The sequence below is a fragment of the Canis lupus genome, chromosome 13, assembly GCF_048164855.1.
Source record: "Canis lupus baileyi chromosome 13, mCanLup2.hap1, whole genome shotgun sequence".
NCBI classification, from domain to species: domain Eukaryota; kingdom Metazoa; phylum Chordata; class Mammalia; order Carnivora; family Canidae; genus Canis; species Canis lupus.
Genome location: NC_132850.1, coordinates 35,639,370 through 35,657,613, shown reverse-complemented (window position 1 = coordinate 35,657,613; position 18,244 = coordinate 35,639,370). Strand labels below are relative to the sequence as shown.

The 18,244-nt window shown below is 46.4% G+C and overlaps 1 protein-coding gene across 1 annotated transcript in view; it reads right to left on the bottom strand.

Annotated features, from left to right (window-relative positions):
• The window catches only part of PLXNC1 (plexin C1), a 137,563-nt gene that overhangs the window by 30,394 nt on the left and 88,925 nt on the right, over nt 1-18,244 (bottom strand). The window contains exons 15-21 of the mRNA XM_072771589.1: nt 17,539-17,641; nt 14,591-14,692; nt 14,178-14,281; nt 10,128-10,166; nt 9,722-9,846; nt 8,061-8,259; nt 3,358-3,504 (exon numbers count right to left, since the gene is read on the bottom strand). Coding sequence (XP_072627690.1) covers nt 3,358-3,504; nt 8,061-8,259; nt 9,722-9,846; nt 10,128-10,166; nt 14,178-14,281; nt 14,591-14,692; nt 17,539-17,641 — 819 coding nt within the window. The remainder of the gene's footprint in view (nt 1-3,357; nt 3,505-8,060; nt 8,260-9,721; nt 9,847-10,127; nt 10,167-14,177; nt 14,282-14,590; nt 14,693-17,538; nt 17,642-18,244) is intronic.

Here is an 18,244-nt window from a genome sequence, read left to right as displayed (position 1 = left end):
CAGGCTTTGTCATTTCAAGTTGCTTATGTGGCTGCTCTTGATTTTTTTTTTCTCTGACTTTTCTTTCCTTGAAAGAATTTACACAAAACACACACACACACACACACACACACAATTGAGTTTGTTCAGCACACCTTGGTTTTCAATTACATAAACCACCTCAGGCAAATTTAGAAAATCAAGATCACAAACCACTGGGTATACATGACTGGGGTGAGGGGTTGGTGTGAAAGGAAGAGAGGGAGGAGGGAGGAGGGAGGGGGGAGAGAAGGGGGGAGGGAAGAGGGGGAGGGAGAGAGGGAGGGGAGGAGGGAAGGGAGGAGGGAGGAGAGAGGAGTGAAGAAAAGGGAGGAAGGAGAGGGAGGAGGGAGGAGGGAGAGGAGGGGGGATGAGGGAGACAGGAGAGGAGAGGGGGGAGGGATGGAAGGAGAGAGGATGGGAGGGAGAGAGAGAGGGGAAGAGGGGGGAGAGTGCAGGAGGTGGGAGAGAGTGGAGGAGGGAGGAGAGGGGAGGGGGAGGAGGGAGACAGAGGAGAGGGGAGGAAGGAGAAGGGAAGGGAGGAGAGAGAGGGAGGAGAGAGGAGAGGGAGTGAAGGGAGGAGGGAGAAAGGGGGAGAGAGTGGGGGTTGGTAGGAAGAAAATTATAATACGATGGTTAAGGCTGGGGGAACTTGCCTGAAAGGAAATGAAAAACCCTGAATTTTTTATATTGACCTTCTGCTAACAGTTTGTCACACAAGCATCACCCTGATCATGTGCCTCCCTCTGGAGCTTCTAACGTAACCACCTACCACGGATCACACAGGTGGGGACAGGTACAATAAAAGGCATTACAAATCATTTTTAAGGCAAGGCCTCTAGAAACCAGTGGCCCACCCCTTTTCCAGTCTCTGTCTACTGGCAAATCTGCATTTGAAAAGGAAGATTTATCTGGATTTCTAAAATCATAATTTCCCATTAGCCTTTTCCCCAGGGGCTATAAAGGTTGGGGGAGGGGGGGACTCCAGGAGTTGACATGAATTCCTTCAACATCAAGAAACATTTTGATGATGCGTTGAGAGTTAACAAATCCCAAACACATGGTCTTAATTGACTGTGAAATAAATAATGTTTCAAAACGAAAGGCGGAAAAAATGTTTCCATATAAAGCATTAAAAAGGATTCAAACCTCAAAAGTTGCTTCAGGCATTTGACTTCTCCTCCCCACTCCCAGTCTGGTCCTCGCCTTCCTGTTGGGGGTCAGGTTTTCATGAAACAAAATTACTGCTGGATTCCTCCAACCTACATACACTCGCAAATATTTCTCTTTGGGGATCTGTGGGGCTTCGATAATGTTTCGAAGTAAAAGCGTAGACCTCTCTGGGGATAAGATGAGGGCCCTGCATTTGTCCTCAAACAATCACAGGGGAAGGAGTCACAGGACCTGATGCAAAGTTTGTCCTTTGTTATGCTGGGAGTAGCTGGAGTGTTTAAGAAATGTCTGTTCTGACTTACTCAGAAGGAAGGCATTGGTCTGCCTAGATCTGCATTTCCTTTCAATTTTTTAAAGATTTATTTACTTGAGACACAGAAAAAGAGAAAGCACGCATGAGGGCGTGGGGAGGGGCAGAGGGAGAGACGGAGAATCTCCAGCAGGTTCCATGCACAGCGTAGAGTCTGACACGGGGCTCAATCCCATGGCCCTGAGATCACAACCTGGGCCGAAACCGTGAGCTGGACACTTAACCGACTGAGCCACACTGGCGCTGCCCTGGGATCTGGATTTCTAACAAGTGCCCAAGGAGATGGGAGTTCAATTTAGGAAAATCTTCACAGGTCAAGCCAGGGCCGTCAAGGCTCTCACCCCTGCAGCACCCTGGGAACTGGCGCCGTGAGCACCCTCTCCATTTAACAGGTGAGGAGACTGAGGGGCAGGGAGGTTTGGAAGCTTGCCCCACATCGCACAGTCAGCCAGGGGAGGGGTGGGAGGCAAACGTGCCTGGCTCCCCGCCGTTATACCCACACTTCTCCACGTGTGGGTCCTGGGCCAGCAGCGGGCTCCTCAGAAACCCAGAATCCCGGGCACACCCGACCTACAGAATCAGAAAGTCCAGGGGTGCGGGGGCCCCCGGGCAGGTGCTTCACAAGCTGTCTGGCTGAGTCTGCTCCTCGCCACCTCGGCCACACACAGTTACAGAAACAGAGCGCTGAGAAGTGTTGACTTGCTCCTCAGGCTCCGGCCCTGTGGATGGCAGCTGAGCGTGGTACCGGCCTTGGTGCAGGGAACACCACATCTGGCAGTGACCTGGACCCATTTCGACCAGTTTGATCTCCAGACTGTTCTCCCACCAGAGGACATAACACATATCCTGGCCCCCAGGGCCGTGGCGCCTTCTCCAATGAGATGAACCCTTCCAGAACAGTGCCATCGTTATCACCGCCCAGAGCTAAGCCACAGGAGACTCAGCCCCCTTACTGGGTAACACCAAAACCCTACTGTGCCTTTCCTTCCCCTCCTCCTCCACTAACGGAGTCTCCATGAAGCTAGACATCAAGCCAGACGACAGACAGCGATCTCCTTCCCCAGTCCCTCTGAACAGAAAAGCACAGAAAATGCCTACGTAATTTTGGAGACACTTGCCACACTTGGCCCTCTCTCTACAATTTGTGAATGGGCAAGAGACTGGTCTCTCTTCCTTCGGGGAGGGAAGAGGGTGGAGGTGGAGGTGGGGATGGGGATGATGTTGGGGTTGGGGTGGGGATGGGGATGGGTGGATGGGAGTTCTCAAATGGGCGAAACCCTCCAGCAGCCCGGCAATCATCTTCCTGTGGTGATTTACAGCGTGCCTCTAAAAATATCTATGAGATCACAGAACATTAAGTGCGTGACACCAAACATTTGTAACTAATCCGCGAAAATAAAGTAAGGGTGTCATGTTGCACGGGGAACACAGTGGAATTTGTCTTGTGTTATCATTCTAAAATAAGACGGCCTCAATTTGGTTGAAATATATCTTCACACATTGTCTTCCAGAGCAGAGCCGTTTGAGAAATTCTGATTGCAATTATAAGTGCTGAATAGGGAGTACTTTGCATTTCCTTTGACGATGCTGAAAGCTATAAGCTATCCTGATATTAAAATCTTTGGAAATTGATGAGTACCCCAGGCGTCATTACAATTCTCTCCCCCCATCCGAGTAATTAAAATCTATTATGTGAACACGTGTTAATATTTTATCAACTACTGTTTTTAATTAACTCATCGTCTGAGGCCTCCCGCAGTAGGCGTGATACTGCTCTAAGTGACCCCCCTCCCCCCATCTAGCTCCCAGCCAGGCCTCGCTCGGGGTCTGGGTGGAAGGCGTCCTCACAAACGCACCACGGTATTGAATTCCGGAACCTGCCACAGCAGCCAGTCTTCGTTCAGGGTGTACAGGGCTTTGCAAGTGATTACATCCACGGGACCCTTGTTTATTTTCTGGTTCAAAGTCGTCACCAGCAAATAGAACGGCTCTCCAACAGTCTCCTTGGAAAAGACACAAAAGCGACAGTGAGCTGTCTGCGGAATCCACCGCGCCTTCCCAAGAGTGAAAGTTTCAGTTTATGGCAGCACGACAGGAGACAGGAGGCAGTGTTTTCCAACAATCCACACGAGACTCCCAAGAAAATACATATTGCTCTCCTCGGGATTGGGCGCAAAGCTCAGGGAATGCCGCCTCCTCCCCCGGCCGGACGCCCGCATCTAGGGGGCTGCAGCGACGTGGAGTTCCCAGCGGGCGGTTCCTCTACGTTGAGGCTCCCACAGGGCAGACTGATGCTCAGCAGCTACAGTGTGGATGCGGACCTTTGACTTTACGTTCCTGCTTAACTGCCTTTGGAGCAACGCAAAAATAAAGGGCATTTAAAAGAAAATACACAATGATTAGCCTTGGTAACCAGAATAAACGTCGGAACGGTCTGTACGGTGGCCAAGGGGATGCTTTTTGGTGTTAAGAGCTTCTGATGAAGGAAGTGGCCTTTAGGTATCACCCCTTGCGGCCCCACCCCCACCGGTGCCACCCTGCACCCCGTGGTGTGCAGGGCCGGGGGTGCCCGGGCAGCCCTGCGCGCCTTTGCTGGCGGGGACCCACCAACGTGCTCCAGCTCCCTTCCCTGGCCCAGAGCCAGTTCCGCCGGCCGCCGGCTGGCCCGGCCTGAGGACCCCTGCCCCGAGCCCTTCCTCCCGCCGGGCTTCGGCTCCCAGGGGCGCGGCAGCAGGTGCCCCCGCACTCCCAGCGGCTCAAGCGGGCGGCCGGAGAGCTGGATCCCCTGGCCCGCGGCACCACGCGGGCTACACGGCGGTGTCGCCGTCACAGACATTCGCCGAGTAGGCGCGAGAAGAGCGAGGGCCAGACCTGGAATCACAGCAACCGCCCTCCGGTCGAGGAAGGCACCGGAGCCACCAAGGCTTCACGCGAGTTTCCAGGCCCTGCTTTCAAAGGAGAGGGCCCCCCCCACACTGTCTGCCCTGCTCGCCCCGAAATAAAACGTAAACCCAGACCTCTCCTAGGCCTCGGCCTCCCACCGCTCACCTGTCCCATCCCCCTCCCGGGCCCAGGGCCTCCTGTGGCCCCTTGGGCGTCCTACACTCCACCGGCTCCCCAGAACTTTTCCCATGACTTTTCCTCATTGAATCCTCTCATCTAATCCTCTGAGGCAAATATCTGACCATTTTGCGTGGGGGTGGGGGTGGGGTGGGTTAGAACACAAGGAACAGACTTTCCCCAAGTCCCGGGGCTGGCCTGTGGGAGTTAGGACTTTTCTCTGCTGACACATCCTTGAGTCTCCTCCTTAGCTTAAGGACAGAGGTGGAATGTTGAGAAATTTCCCAGGCGGGGAGAATGTTGGGACTGCACCTGACATTTAAAATTCTTATGGGAAACTTCCTTTATTTAGTGCTTCACAACCCACAGCTCTCTGGTCTTTGCCTCTGCCCCCCTCGGGGAGCATCCTGACTGCAAACCTAGAACTTCTACTTCTCCTTTTCCCTCCAGCACACATCAGAGACGGGGCTGAGTGTCCCTGTGAGCCCTGCGGGCTGGCCGTGCCACAGAAGCTGCGGTTGGGGGGGCAGGGGGGCAGCTACAGCCTCACGGGCTCCGTACGCGGGAGTGCCCCAGAACTCTCCAGAGCGCAGCTGGACTGTGAGAAGCAATACCTCGTCTCACGTTGTTATCCGTGCCCATGGTTCTAACCCTGGGTAATCATGCCCAGGATTCCTGGGGGTTCTCGAGAAAAACACTCAGATGCCTGGGCCCTAACTTTAGACCTATGGACCCCAAATGTCTGCAGCTGAGGCCTGGGCTTCTGTGGTTTGAACACCTTCCCAGGGGATTCTGCTATGTGGCTGCCTGAGAAAACCACAAGGTTTCTTTGTCCCCAGTGAACACAAGTCCTTAGTCAGTCAACCTGTGGGGAGCCTGGGTGTGTTACCAGACCAGGGAATGCACAGCTCCTGGGGGGCTGGCCAAGGCGCAAGCGCACCTCCTTCCTGAGCCATGCCCACCCTCCCTCCCTCTCCTGAGGTGGGAACTTAGCTCAGCCCTTCACCTTCCTTTCTTGCGTGAGGCCAGACTCGGGCCCTGGCTGAGCCAGAGGCTTTCATGCCCGGGATCTCGTTCCATCCCCAAATCCTCCCTAAGCCTCTGAGAAGGTACCCACCTCACCGGGGAGGTGGCAGCTAAGAGCTCTCAAACCCTGGTGCCATCACCAGGGGGGAATGTCATGTCTGTTCCACGTGCTCCAATTCCCCCCCTCTGCAAAATGGCCATAAAGGTCCTTATCTCACAGCATTAAATGAGAGGATTCAATAAGGAAAAATAAGCAAAACTCTTAGCATGTCTGGCACACTCAACAAATGGCAAATGTTATCATTACATCACTCACCGAGCCCTGGAGCTCAGAGGAGGAAGCTACCTGGGGTCACAGAGCTGGTGGCATCCAGGCAAATGTCTATGGAGCAGGACAGAAGGACCAAGGCTGGTCCTACATCCACCTCAGGCACCACGTGTGAAAAGTCAGGCCCTCTCTGCACCAGTGGGGATTTTTCCAGTGAAAATGAAAGCATCGCTGACCAGCTCAATGTCACTTCCTCCTGGGAGGCACACCACCCCTCACTATCTCAAATGCCCAAGATACTCTTGAGTCAGCACTGCAACCTCTCAACCCAGAATCCTCCGCTCAAGGGAGCCGTTTGGGGTGAGAGCCCAGATGTTTGGAACATCTCACCCATTTAACGCCCAAGAGCAGCAAAAGCAAGGCTCCAACCAGCACTTGAGGGCTCAGATCACAAAATCCCAGAAGGAAGAGCAGGAAAGAAATTTAAAACCAGTGACTAGGCCAGATGAAAAGTGCCATTTCCGGAGACACGCAGAGAACTGGGGCCAGTGAACTGGGGCTGAGATGAATTAGAGCCTCAACCTGTTGCTTCTGACCAAGGTTCCTAGCCCAAGGCTCTTCCTGTTACCCCAGGATTCTGGAACGCAAGAATTTGTCTTGTTACCCAAGAGGAGCTTGGGAAGCATGGAGTATGGGGTCCTCCTGCCAGGGCTTCTGCTTCAGTGACAGGTGGTGCGGTCGGAGTCTGCTTTCTAAGACTAAGACCCAGAACTGGGTGTGGGTCCTGCTGCCTCTGTTTAGATGCAGTTGTGGCTGAAGCTAGGATGGTGGGAAGCGAAAATATCTGCCCCAGAAATAACTGCTAACACCTCCCCACTCCCCACAAAGCATATGATGATTTATACCAAGTAAACAGAAAAGAAGGCAGATTTCATTAATCTTAATAAATGGGGAGTGCCTTGGGAGAGGAAGGCATTGGTAAAAAAAAAAAATGTTGTGCATCTACTTGTAAGATTGCATTAAACATTAAACTAAGCACAGTCTATTTAAAGTGCTGCTTTTGGATCTAAACTTAAGTAGCACTGTTAAAACCTGTGGCATAGCAGTGTATCTTATTCAAAGTTTAATTAGATTTTGGAACTAGCTACAAATACGCAATTATGCAGTTTTGCTGGAATCTGGAGGGCTGGTGAAATTAAAGAAGGATAAGAACCTTCTGTACCAGGGCCTCAGATGGGCTGAACGAAGATCAGGTTTAACAGAACACTCTTCTTGTCCTATTAATATTTTATGACACTAACGGCCAACATTTACGGAGTGCTTACTTGGTGCTAAGCCACTGCATACATTTTCTCATCTAGACTTCAGAACAGCCCTAAAATCTCCTTTAGTGCTACAGGTTATAAACCCAAGGCTCAGATGGGGCCGGGAGCCTCCTCTAGTGCATGACGGGGTCCAGATGTAGACCAGGCGGTGGGCTCCAGGCCCCGCTCTCTGACCCGCTGGAATCTGCGCCAGGTTGGCATTCAAAGTGATTTTAAGATTCAGTCAGGCTCCAACCATATTTATACTATACCTCCAACAAAGCAAACGCAAGGGCTGAGCAGCTCTTTGGGGCCTCGCTAAACAAATGGAATAATGTAGAACAACTGTCAGAATGGAGTGTAATCAGCTTCCAGTATTAGTAGGTGAATGGGTATCTCCAAGAGGCTTCAGAGGCCCCACAAGCAGTGCCTTCTCTTCAATATTTGAAATACTCCCTCCACTTGGTACGGCTTATTAACAGACCAGGGGGGCTCTGGTTGTCAATTAACAATGGGAAGTTGGGCTCAAAAGTCAATGGTATAAAATTTCAGTTATGCAAGGTAAGTTCTAGAAACCTATTGCACAATGTTGTGCCTACAGGTAAGAATGCTGTCTTGCATGCTTAAGTAACTCTGGTAAGAGGGTAGCTCTTGTGTTAATCGTTTTTACCACAATACGATTTTTAAAAGAGAAAAACGTCTAAATGACTTGCTGAGGCCCGTTATGGTAAGAGCAATTTTATTTTCCCCTCCATGTGCTCCTAGGAGGGACCACGTCTAAAGAGGTTAAAGGCTGACACCATGGAGTGCTTACGACTTATCCTGGCAAAGACGTAAGCATCTGCTAAAAATCACCACCTATTGTCTTACCTCTGACACTGCCAAGGGATGTGACACTTACCCGCAGAAAGCCAGAAAGGCAGACTGACATCCAGTTGGTGAGGAGTTTTTCAACCACAGACTCTGTGCGTCTGAGCATGAGTTTAGGCTGCATGTTACTGGACTGTTCCATCAGGTCCCTGGTCAGCACCTCCAGGATGCTGGTCAGGTAGACCAGCTTGGTTTGCAGTGCAATGGTCAAGAAGGAGGCAAACAGACACCTGTTTAAAAATAGAGCCCTGGTTACACTACTCAAGACATTGAAACAATCTAACTGTCCATCAGCAGATGAATGGATAAGGAAAATGTGGTATATGTGCACATGTGTGTGTGCATGCACATTTGCACATGCACACACACACACACACACACACACACACACACCAGAATACTGTTCAGCCATACAAGAGAAAGAAATCTTGCCATTTGTGACAACATGGATGGACCTTGAGGGCAGGACGCTAAGCAAAAAAGCCAAAAAAAGACAAATACTGTATGGCCTCACTTATATGTGGATTCTAAAAGACAGGAAAGCAATCAAGCTCATGGAGAAAGAGATCAGATTTGTGGTCACCAGAGGTGGGGGGTGGGGGGGCATTGGAGAAAGGTGAACAGAATATATAAACTTCCAGTGATAAGCTAAGTACATGCTAGGGATGTAATTAATGTACAACATGGTGACTTACAGTTAACACTGCTGTGTAATTTGGAAGTTCTAAGAAAGTGAACCCTAAAAGTTCATTTTTTTTTCCTTCTTTTTGTATCTGTATGAGATGACAGATGCTAACTCAACTCATTGTAGTCATCATTTTGCAGTTCACGTAAGACGGTTCATTATGCTGTACACCTTAAACTTATACAGTGCTGTGTGCCAACTCCATCTCAAGAATACAGAGAGAGGATGGGACGCCTGGGTGGCTCAGTGGTTGAGCGTCTGCCTTTGGCTCAGGGCGTGATCCCTGGGTTCCGGAATTGATTCCTGCATCGGGCTCCTCATGGGGAGCCTGCTTCTCCCCCTGCCTGTGTCTCTGCCTCTCTGTCTTTCATGAATAAACAAATAAAACCTTAAAAAAAAATAAGAAAAAAGAAAACAGAGAAAGAGAAAAAAAAAAAAGAAGAAGAAGATCTACAGATGACAAAGCAGCACATAAAAAGGAGCCTTGGTTAATGAGGTTAACTACCAGCTGTGGCTAGGCTGGATGCGATGGTAGTTTCCACGGAAGCTAAGGGGCAATGGGCGCTGTCCTGTGGGTACTTGGTTTTTTGGTCGTTTCTTTTTAATGCCTTCAGTCAACCACCCTTGTCCTTGATCCATGAAAACCATGCACTGACATGACCCCAGGACACTGTCTGTGTTTTCAGTTCTTAACTTTAAACTAGAGTGGTAAACAAGAAGTGAATGTTTTTCCCAAATTTTTAGAGGTGTTTTAAAAATAGAAAATAGCACTTCTGCTTTTTTGATTCAGGATTCATGTTTTGTTTCTTGGTGTTGGGGTTTTTTAGGGTTTTTTTGTGGGGGAGGAGTGTATGTGAGTATGCATTGGGGTTGCGTGATCTGAAATGGAGCTATTGTGACTTCATGATCCTCTCGATCAGATAGCCTCTGGATAAATCCACGTTTTCAAACGATGTGGATACCAAGTTCAGGTTGTGGTTTGGAAATAAAAATAAATTGACTAATACCTGTCCTTCACTGAAAAGTTCTTCTGCTTTTCAAGGGTGTGGATGACAGTAACAAGGAAACTTTTATTACAAATCAGGGCATCCAAAGCTGTGAGACTTTCATTCTTGTCAGTGGCATCTCTGTTCTGGAAAAAATAAATGAATATAATATAAAATAAAATAAAATATAATATAATATAATATAATATAATATAATATAATATATATAATATAATATAGTATAATATTAGAAACTTAAAATTAGAAGGTAGATCCACAATGGGTTTTCCAAGACAATGAATTATTTAATACTGAATCCATGATTCCAAAAAGCTCACAAAAATTCAATAATGGAGATGATGATGAGGAGGAGGACACTATGAAAGTCAGGCAGTCATGGACTAAAAATGAAAACTTAGAGACTTACATGCATATCTTCGGTGAAGATGTGTGTGAAGCCACCTGACTGAGAGGAAGGAGACACTTTCATTATTCATAACATCCAAAGGAAATGAATAGAGTATTTTTGTTACAATACCCAAGTCCGTTTTAATAAAGTAGAGACACTGTTTGCTAATCTGAAGAGCCCCTGGGCTTCTGTTCATTTTACATCCTCTAATACATAATAAATAATTATTCAGCTCTCAAGAAGCACTGGTGAATTCTGAAAGCCTCTAAGATGAATCATTATCTTTGCATCAGTCCCGTTTTTGGTAGAGGAAGGCATCTCACACTTTCAAAGAACGGACTCAAAAGTGAAAGAAGCAGTGAAGATGATTATGCAAGTGGGTAGACCACTCCTCAAGCAGTTAGCCTTCTAGGGTAAATACTGAGGTGTCTCCATAACTTTTTATAGGTCTTAGCTTATAGGTCGTAGCATCCACTCACTCCAGAGACAATGAAGAGGGGGTGAGCAAAGTGGTTAAAAAAGAAAAAAAAAAAAAAGGTAGAATCTGGGACCAAATTACTTGGATTTTCAGTTCCACTTTTATCTTTGGACAAGTCATGTAATCCCTCTGTGCCTGACTTTGCTCATCTGCAAAATGGGGACACTACTGAGTCCTGCCTACTAGGTTTGGTGTGAAAAAAAAAAAAACAAAGAGTGCACCGTAAGATCCGTGTCAACTACGTTTATTGCTTTTATCAGTAATTTATGGCAAACAAGATCACAGTGCTATTGTCCTGCTGGTTTCTACAACTATTTTTATCTGCTATCCTATGTTGCTCCTGGATATGAACTTTTCCATTTGACTTTCCTTTTTTTCATGTATCATAAGTCTTCTTGGAATTAAAGGATTAAATTTTAAAAGCATGCTGAATAATGCTTTAAATGAGTCAACAGAATGAAAATACAAACTTGAACATTCAGGTTTTCCTCTTCCTCTTTTTTGGGGGTAATATTTGAAACTTTAGGCTATTTTTATACCTCATTAAAGTAAATTTCTTCTGCAGAGAATTTTTTGCTTTATAGTTTCAAATTTGTTAGCCTAAGCAGAAGACCTCAAACTATTTTGGTCATACTCTCCCTTAGTAATATACAGAAAAATCACATCCTGGGTTTCCATTTTCTAGCTCATAACATTTTTCTGCTGAACCAACTTTCTTTTTTTTTTAACCAACTTTCTATGGACAGTTTAAACAGATGGATTCCTGACCCCAAATAAGGAAATGCTATGATGGCTCCCCATATTCTAAGGCTCCTTTCCCCTTTCATTTAAATTTCTCTCTTCTAGAAGGTAGGATGCACTGCTCACCCTCATTTCTTCTGTTTTCAGCAAAACAAAGCAGCTGCTACCATGAAAAGGAAGGCTTTGGAAAGCCAAAAGCCAACCAGCAGGGCACAGAGCCAGGAAGTGGCATTACCTTGGCCATTGTGAACTGACAATTTCCTCTGGTTCTGCAGACTGCTGTCTGGGAGGTGGTGACCACTCAAGTTCTCAATCTACCACCCAACCTCCAGGCCAAGAGGATGTGGCCCCTGATCCATCCGTAAAGGGCCTAATTGACACAAGGACGTATCTGCTTCCTAGAATATGTTTCAACTAGTGCTGTCATCATGGAATATGCTCCTCCGTCCTCTATATCTTCTAGTATAAATTTGATTTTCACTGAGGTCTTGATAGGGTTCTGATCATTATGCTTATTTTTCTCGGTCCTCTCCCTTTAATGATTCCTCCTGGCTTTGGTTTTCCAGGTTTTCCCAGTCACTGTTTGAGATCATATATAAGCCTGAGTTTTTTAGGGTTTGGTTGTTTTTTTTTTTTTTTTTAAGATTTTATTTATTTATTCATGAGAGACACACAGAGAGAGGGGCAGAGACACAGGCAGAGGGAGAAGCAGGCTTCCTGTGGGGAGCCCGATGAGGGACTCGATCCCAAGTACCCGGGATCACGCCCTGAGCCAAAGGCAGATGCTCAACTGCTGAGCCACCCAGCCATCCCTAAGCTTGAGTTAAATCAGTTTGGCTCCTTGCAACTACAGTTGACCCTTGAACAATGCAGGGGTTACGGACAGTCAAATCTCTGCACCCTCTGTAGACGGTCACCCTCTGACCCTCTGCACAGTCAAAAATCTGCATGTAACTTTTCTCCAAAGCATAACTACAAATATATTGCCTACTGCTCACCTGAGGCCTTACCCATGAACACATATTCTGTATGTTTTCTGTATCATATCCGGTATTCTTACAATAAAGTAAGCTAGAGAAAAGAAGATGTTATTAAGAAAATCACAGGGGACGGAACATACATTTACAGGACTGTCCTGTTTTATTGAAAAAAAAATCTGTGTATAAATGGACTCATACAGTTCAAACTCATGTTGTCCAAGGGTCAACTGTAACTCTCTTCTAAAATAATAAGCATTTTTTCTGGGATTTTTTTTCCCCTTCAAAACACTCAACTTGCAATACTGTCTTTTGCATTCATCCCTTATCTTGCTCTTGATTACTGACTTTAGAAGATAGGACAATTTCTTTTTTTTTTTTTTTTTGATAGGACAATTTCTTTTGCAGACCACAGATTACTCTCCTCAGCACTCAAGGGCAATCATTAACTGTAAAAGCCTACACAATCCTCATGTTGATGGTAGAAATCTCTGTTGTTTTATTGCTATTAAATTCTTAATGGGGATCTCAAATAGCTGGGAAATAGGACTCCTGATGTCCTGCATAGTCATCCTGATTCAGGGAACTGACCTCCCTCCCTAGGTGTTGTTCTGCCGTAGAAATGGATGGATGAGGTGGCAAATACAAGTCTTTGTGCCTGGTACTCTTGGAGGAGAAGTTTTAAAAAAGTATATTGTACAACCACAAAAAAACCTGAAATCTCACTTATAGCCTTCTTGATTTACAACCATAAGGCTTGCACCAAGAAAAAAAAAATATGGTGGGTGTTTTATGGAGGTATCTCAACCTCCGGACACAGCATCACATATCATGGTGTCTGCTTCTAGAATGATAGAGAAACTGGAAATTGCTTACTGCATGTGTCTGAGTTTCTGAACTCTGGGCTTCTGGCCCAATGTAGCCGAGAAGCTTCTGGTAAAGTGATAGAAGCTCTATTTTTTGGCCTGGCTTTGCTTAGAAGTCTAGATTTAAATATGATCATCTGTGTTGATGTTCCAGAGGTTGGGCCCCACTGTGGTCACTAGTTTTGGACAAAAAAAAAAAAAAAAAAAAAAAAGAGCAGCATGGTGAAGCAGAGGCATCAGGATGTGGAGGTGACGACAGGTGGATGGGTGTACTTGGGAGTGTCAGGGAGGAAGGAGGAGTGAGTGGGGGAGAGGATGAGGCGTTACAACAGAGACCGGAAACCCAAAGGGTTAAAGTAGACTACTCCTTGGAGTCCTAGAATGGATTAATCAATCATTTTGTGCAGCTCTTTTTTTTTTACTAAATGGGTATGATATGGACTGATCAGCAGAAGAATAACTGCTGGAGAGAACCATAAAAACTTGACATTGCTAAAAATGCCTGCTATCAACTCAAATTCTACACATGTGTCTTTCCCTCTCTCTCATCCCATAGTACTTTTCATTTCCAATTGAGGAGTAATAGTGAATAATCTAGTAGCTGCAATGGAAGTCATGCAGATAAACACAACAAATTGGCCAGCCCACAATTTATTGATTTTTAAATAAACCAGCTTGCTTCCCAGCTACAATTCAGCTCTAAACAAGTAGTAAAATAAAACAAAAGGCATCATTCTGAACTTCTGTCCCTCCTAGGTTTTTGTTACTGGACAAAGAATAATTGCCAGTGACCCATCACAGCGTTATACCCTGATGAATCCAATTAATAATTACCCTCCTCCCCGCTCAGCTCAAATTTAAATGAGTATTTCCTACCAAGCACATTATCTACGGCTGCCTTGGAAGCCAACACCCGTGGAAGCCAACACCCATTTTGAGGATAGCAACAAGCACCTTCATTATTATTCAAGACTCAACCTTAGGAATATGATCAATGATCTTTTACCTCGGGGAAGAAAGTTCTCAGAGCAAAATGTTTGTAGTCAAGGAAGGGAACAGTTCCAAAACTATCAACCACATCCAATTTATCCATCTGCAGCTCGGCAAAGCCTGCAAAACAGAATCCCAAGAGCAATATTTTAACTCAACAAACAATGGATAAGATCTTCTGCTGTTTTGTCTAACACGGAGTATGACCTTGGTTTTCATTAAAGAAGAAACAATGGATAATTACTTGGTTGGCTGCAGAGCAGAGCTGAAATAAACACAGAGCCAGGCCTAGACCCCATCGCTCAGATGTCTTCTGTTATACGAACAGTTCTCATTACTGCGGCCAGCTCCATTTAAGGCGGGGGGGAGGGGAGCAGAGGAGACCATAAAGAAGGCTTGTTTTTCAACACATAAAATTTTGGAGCCTACCATCGCGTATCTCTTTCCGGAGCTCACTCTCCAGGAGCTCCAGCTGTTGGCTCTGTTTGCGGCTCAGCTCCTTTGATTTGTGCCTGGTTACCCCCACGGCCGCTGAGGAGACAGAGATCCGGCATCAGATTGACATGTTAACTTCAAAAACAAAAAAGGAAAACGAAGCCAATCTTGACATTTCTTTTACAGAGAGAGAGAGAGAGAGAGAGAGAGATGGGGGGGTGGGGGAGAGAAGAAAAAAGAAAAGAAAAGAAAAGAAAAGAAAAGAAAAGAAAAGAAAAGAAAAGAAAAGAAGAAAGAAAGAAAGAAAGAAAGAAAGAAAGAAAGAAAGAAAGAACGAACGAACGAACGAACAGCCTTTAAGAGGTGGAATTTATCAGAGGAAACATTCCCAGTGAGGGATCATTCAGAAGAGGAAGATGCCCAAGTGCAGCAGGAAAACAAAAATCCACCCACCTTAAAAGCAAAAACTAAATCAAATAACCTCCACTTGTAACCAAAGATCCCAGCTGGCTGAAAAGTAATGAAATAAGCCCCATCTCCCTACAGCCACAGGCCACTGATATTGTTCCATTCTTTTTTTATTGTTCTAAACATCCCAGGAGAAATAAAGTCAAGCCGCAATTGCAGAAGGAAACCACAGATCCACAGCGAGCAACGCAAGCCAGACTTGTGTAGATCGAGTTGGGCAATGCAGGGAGCGATCCACCCTGAGCCCTGGGATCTGGGACATTGCTTCTCTCTTCTAACTGTGCTGTCAAGACAGTGCACTGAATGGGGTTGGTACCCGGTTACCATCCCTGCTCTGCCAATTACTCGCTGTGTGATGTCCAGTGAGCTCCTTAGCTTCTCTGTGCCTGGCTGCCTTGTCTGTCAAAGTGCCCACCTCACTGTGATTGCAAGAAGAGGGGGCTGCAAGAAGTAAGCCACAGGAAGCATTCAGAAGTTGTGTTGTTTTTTTTTAAAGAATACTCAACAATTGTCAACTGCATTATTATCTGGAAAAGCCTCCCTCCCTTAACAGAACCTGTGTGCTAAAAGGACCCACTACCAATAGATATGAATGATCCTGGAGGAAACAAAACCCAATACAGTTCTTCACGGGACCACTTCACAAAGTCAACAGTCTTAACCATAATATGCACTGTGCATCTTCAAAAAGGATGGGGCACACAGTGATTTCCACATTTTTGTGACCACAGAACCCCTTTTTCCAGGAGCGTGACTTTGGGTTATTTGCACTTCAGGCTGCACTGGCTCATTGCAAGCAAGGGTTGCTGGGCAGCCACGTCTATCGAGCCATGGAGTTTTTTATGGCTGACATTTCCAGGGGAAGCCATGGTAGGTTTTGTAGGTGGCAAGCCTAGGTCCGGTATGTTTTGTGTTTTCATTCATGATGTGACCGACAGGCTAAAATATTTATACATTCTACACTTGCTCAAGCTGCTGGCGACAGGTGCTGCCCTGCAATCGCGGCAAGAAGGGGATGAGAATTTTAAAGGGCTTTGCAGATACCGATGAAGCCAAAGCCACGTGTCAACCTGAGCCCACTTCACCGTACAGAGCATAAACAATCTCGACGACAAAGTGAGGGGAGGGCAGTGGTGAATCGCACGATGCACAGGAAGAGAGCAGAGGTTTCTAGTAAGCTGCAAAGCGGAGATGACTCCATGGTGAGACTGGTGTCTACAGCTGCTTAACACTAGCGGATTCTCAAAACAGCTCAGCATTTAGAATGTATAAGTAATCTTCTTACTCGAAGCCAGCACCAGCCAGGACTTTATTAAAATAACAAGCCCCATTCTGGATTCCAGATGGAGAACATGAGGAGAAGCCCAAGAAAATACCTGAAATGATCATCAACAGGGCAAAACAGGGCCTCTGCACAATGAATCCACCCCACTGGGCCAGTCAGTCACACACAGAATATCTTTCCCTCACTGGACAGAGAACCAGCCAGGAGAAAGGGCCAGGCCTTCACTCATCCTCTCCAGCGCCAGAAGCTTGTGCAGTTATCAGCAACACAACAAGTGCCCAGTGAATACAAGGTAAATGGATGCAGGGATGGATGAACCAGCTCAGAACCACGTCACACGCTCAATGGCTATAGGGACCAGTACACAGCTGAGTCGCGTGGCCCAGGTGCAGACAGCAGGGAGTGGTAGGCACTGTGGCAAAGCCCCAGGGACCCGCATGGCCCCTCCCCGCCAAGGTGTCACTGCTACTCAGCTCCAGTAAACCCATGCTAGGGAACAGTGGAGATCCAACAATCTAGATCTTTCAGATTTTCAAGAGGTATTTCAAAAAATGTGAATTAATAATTTCTTTTTAATTGAAGTACAGCTGACACAAATGTTACATAGGTGAATCACTTAATTTTAAAATGCCGTCAACCATTTCACCATCTAAAAAAAATGCTGTGTGGGCCAAATGAAACAGATTGGTGGGACACATTCAGCCAGCAAGCAACCACCCTGGGATCGCCGTGCCTGGATGAGCCTTGGGATATTTTAATAGATGGTACAGATCACACTTCTCAGACATGGTTCTGCCAGGAAAAGCAGAGCTGGGATGGGAGCAGGGGTGTTTGGTGAGGTGAGAAAACAGCAGGAGATGACCAGATCTTGAAAGTCCAAAATGCCAGAGGAATTCTGAAGGGATAACGTAAATGGGACATTTGTCATCATGATTCACAGCATTGGGGAAGTAACGTGGACTATATTTCTCCAGTACCAAGATGCCATCTTTGTACTGATGAGGCATCCTAAAAAATGATTGAAAGTCCTCAATGTGTACCTATTTATTCCTTTCCCAAAGTTGTGATTTGGGTTTTCTTTCATTAATACTTAATTGAAGCAAACATCCCCAGCAAGCTGAGAGTCTGCCTGCCTGACAAGAGGCCCCAGGGAATAATTTCTCTGACAAAAATCAAACGGGGCACTTACCAAAGATGACAATAACCAGCAAGACGGGAAGCACAATCAGAAAATACCAAGTGGTAGGAACTGTTTCCTGCTCTACGTAGAGCTCCAAGTTTCCCAATTTAACCTAATGGGAAAGAGTGTCATTAGACTCCATTGAGTTGGGCACCATACTTATGTACACACTTGTTCCTCAACATCTTCCCCAAGATACAAAAAAAAAAAAAAAAAAAAAAAAAAGTGACAAGCTAGGTAGGATATATGAATTCCAGTCCTACTTTGGACAGATTGGCTATGTGATCTTGAGCATATCGAGAACATTCACTGTGCCTCAGTTTCCAGTTATGTCAGTTGAGGTGCACTGGTGTATAGACCTGGAAATTTTAGAATGGAGTCCTCTATGCCCTATGGGTTTAACTCCGCCATCCCATTCTTAGCTGCCTCGTCTCTAAAGTGGGATGTGGATAGTGCCTCTTGGCAAGGTTGTCATAAAGACTAGATACACTTCATCATTTGAGTGAGTAGGCTCACAGCAGTCCTGCCCAAGACTCCCCAGTGGCTTCCCAGAGCTCAAAGCCAAGCCCTTGTGGACCAAGCCAAGCAATGGTCCACAAGTTCCTAATGATCTGTTCCCTCTCACTGCTCCCTCCACGAACTCTCCAGCCTCCTTGAATATGTCCCCTTGCACCCTCTGCTCCAGCCACACTGGTCTTCTAGTGGTCCCTCCAAC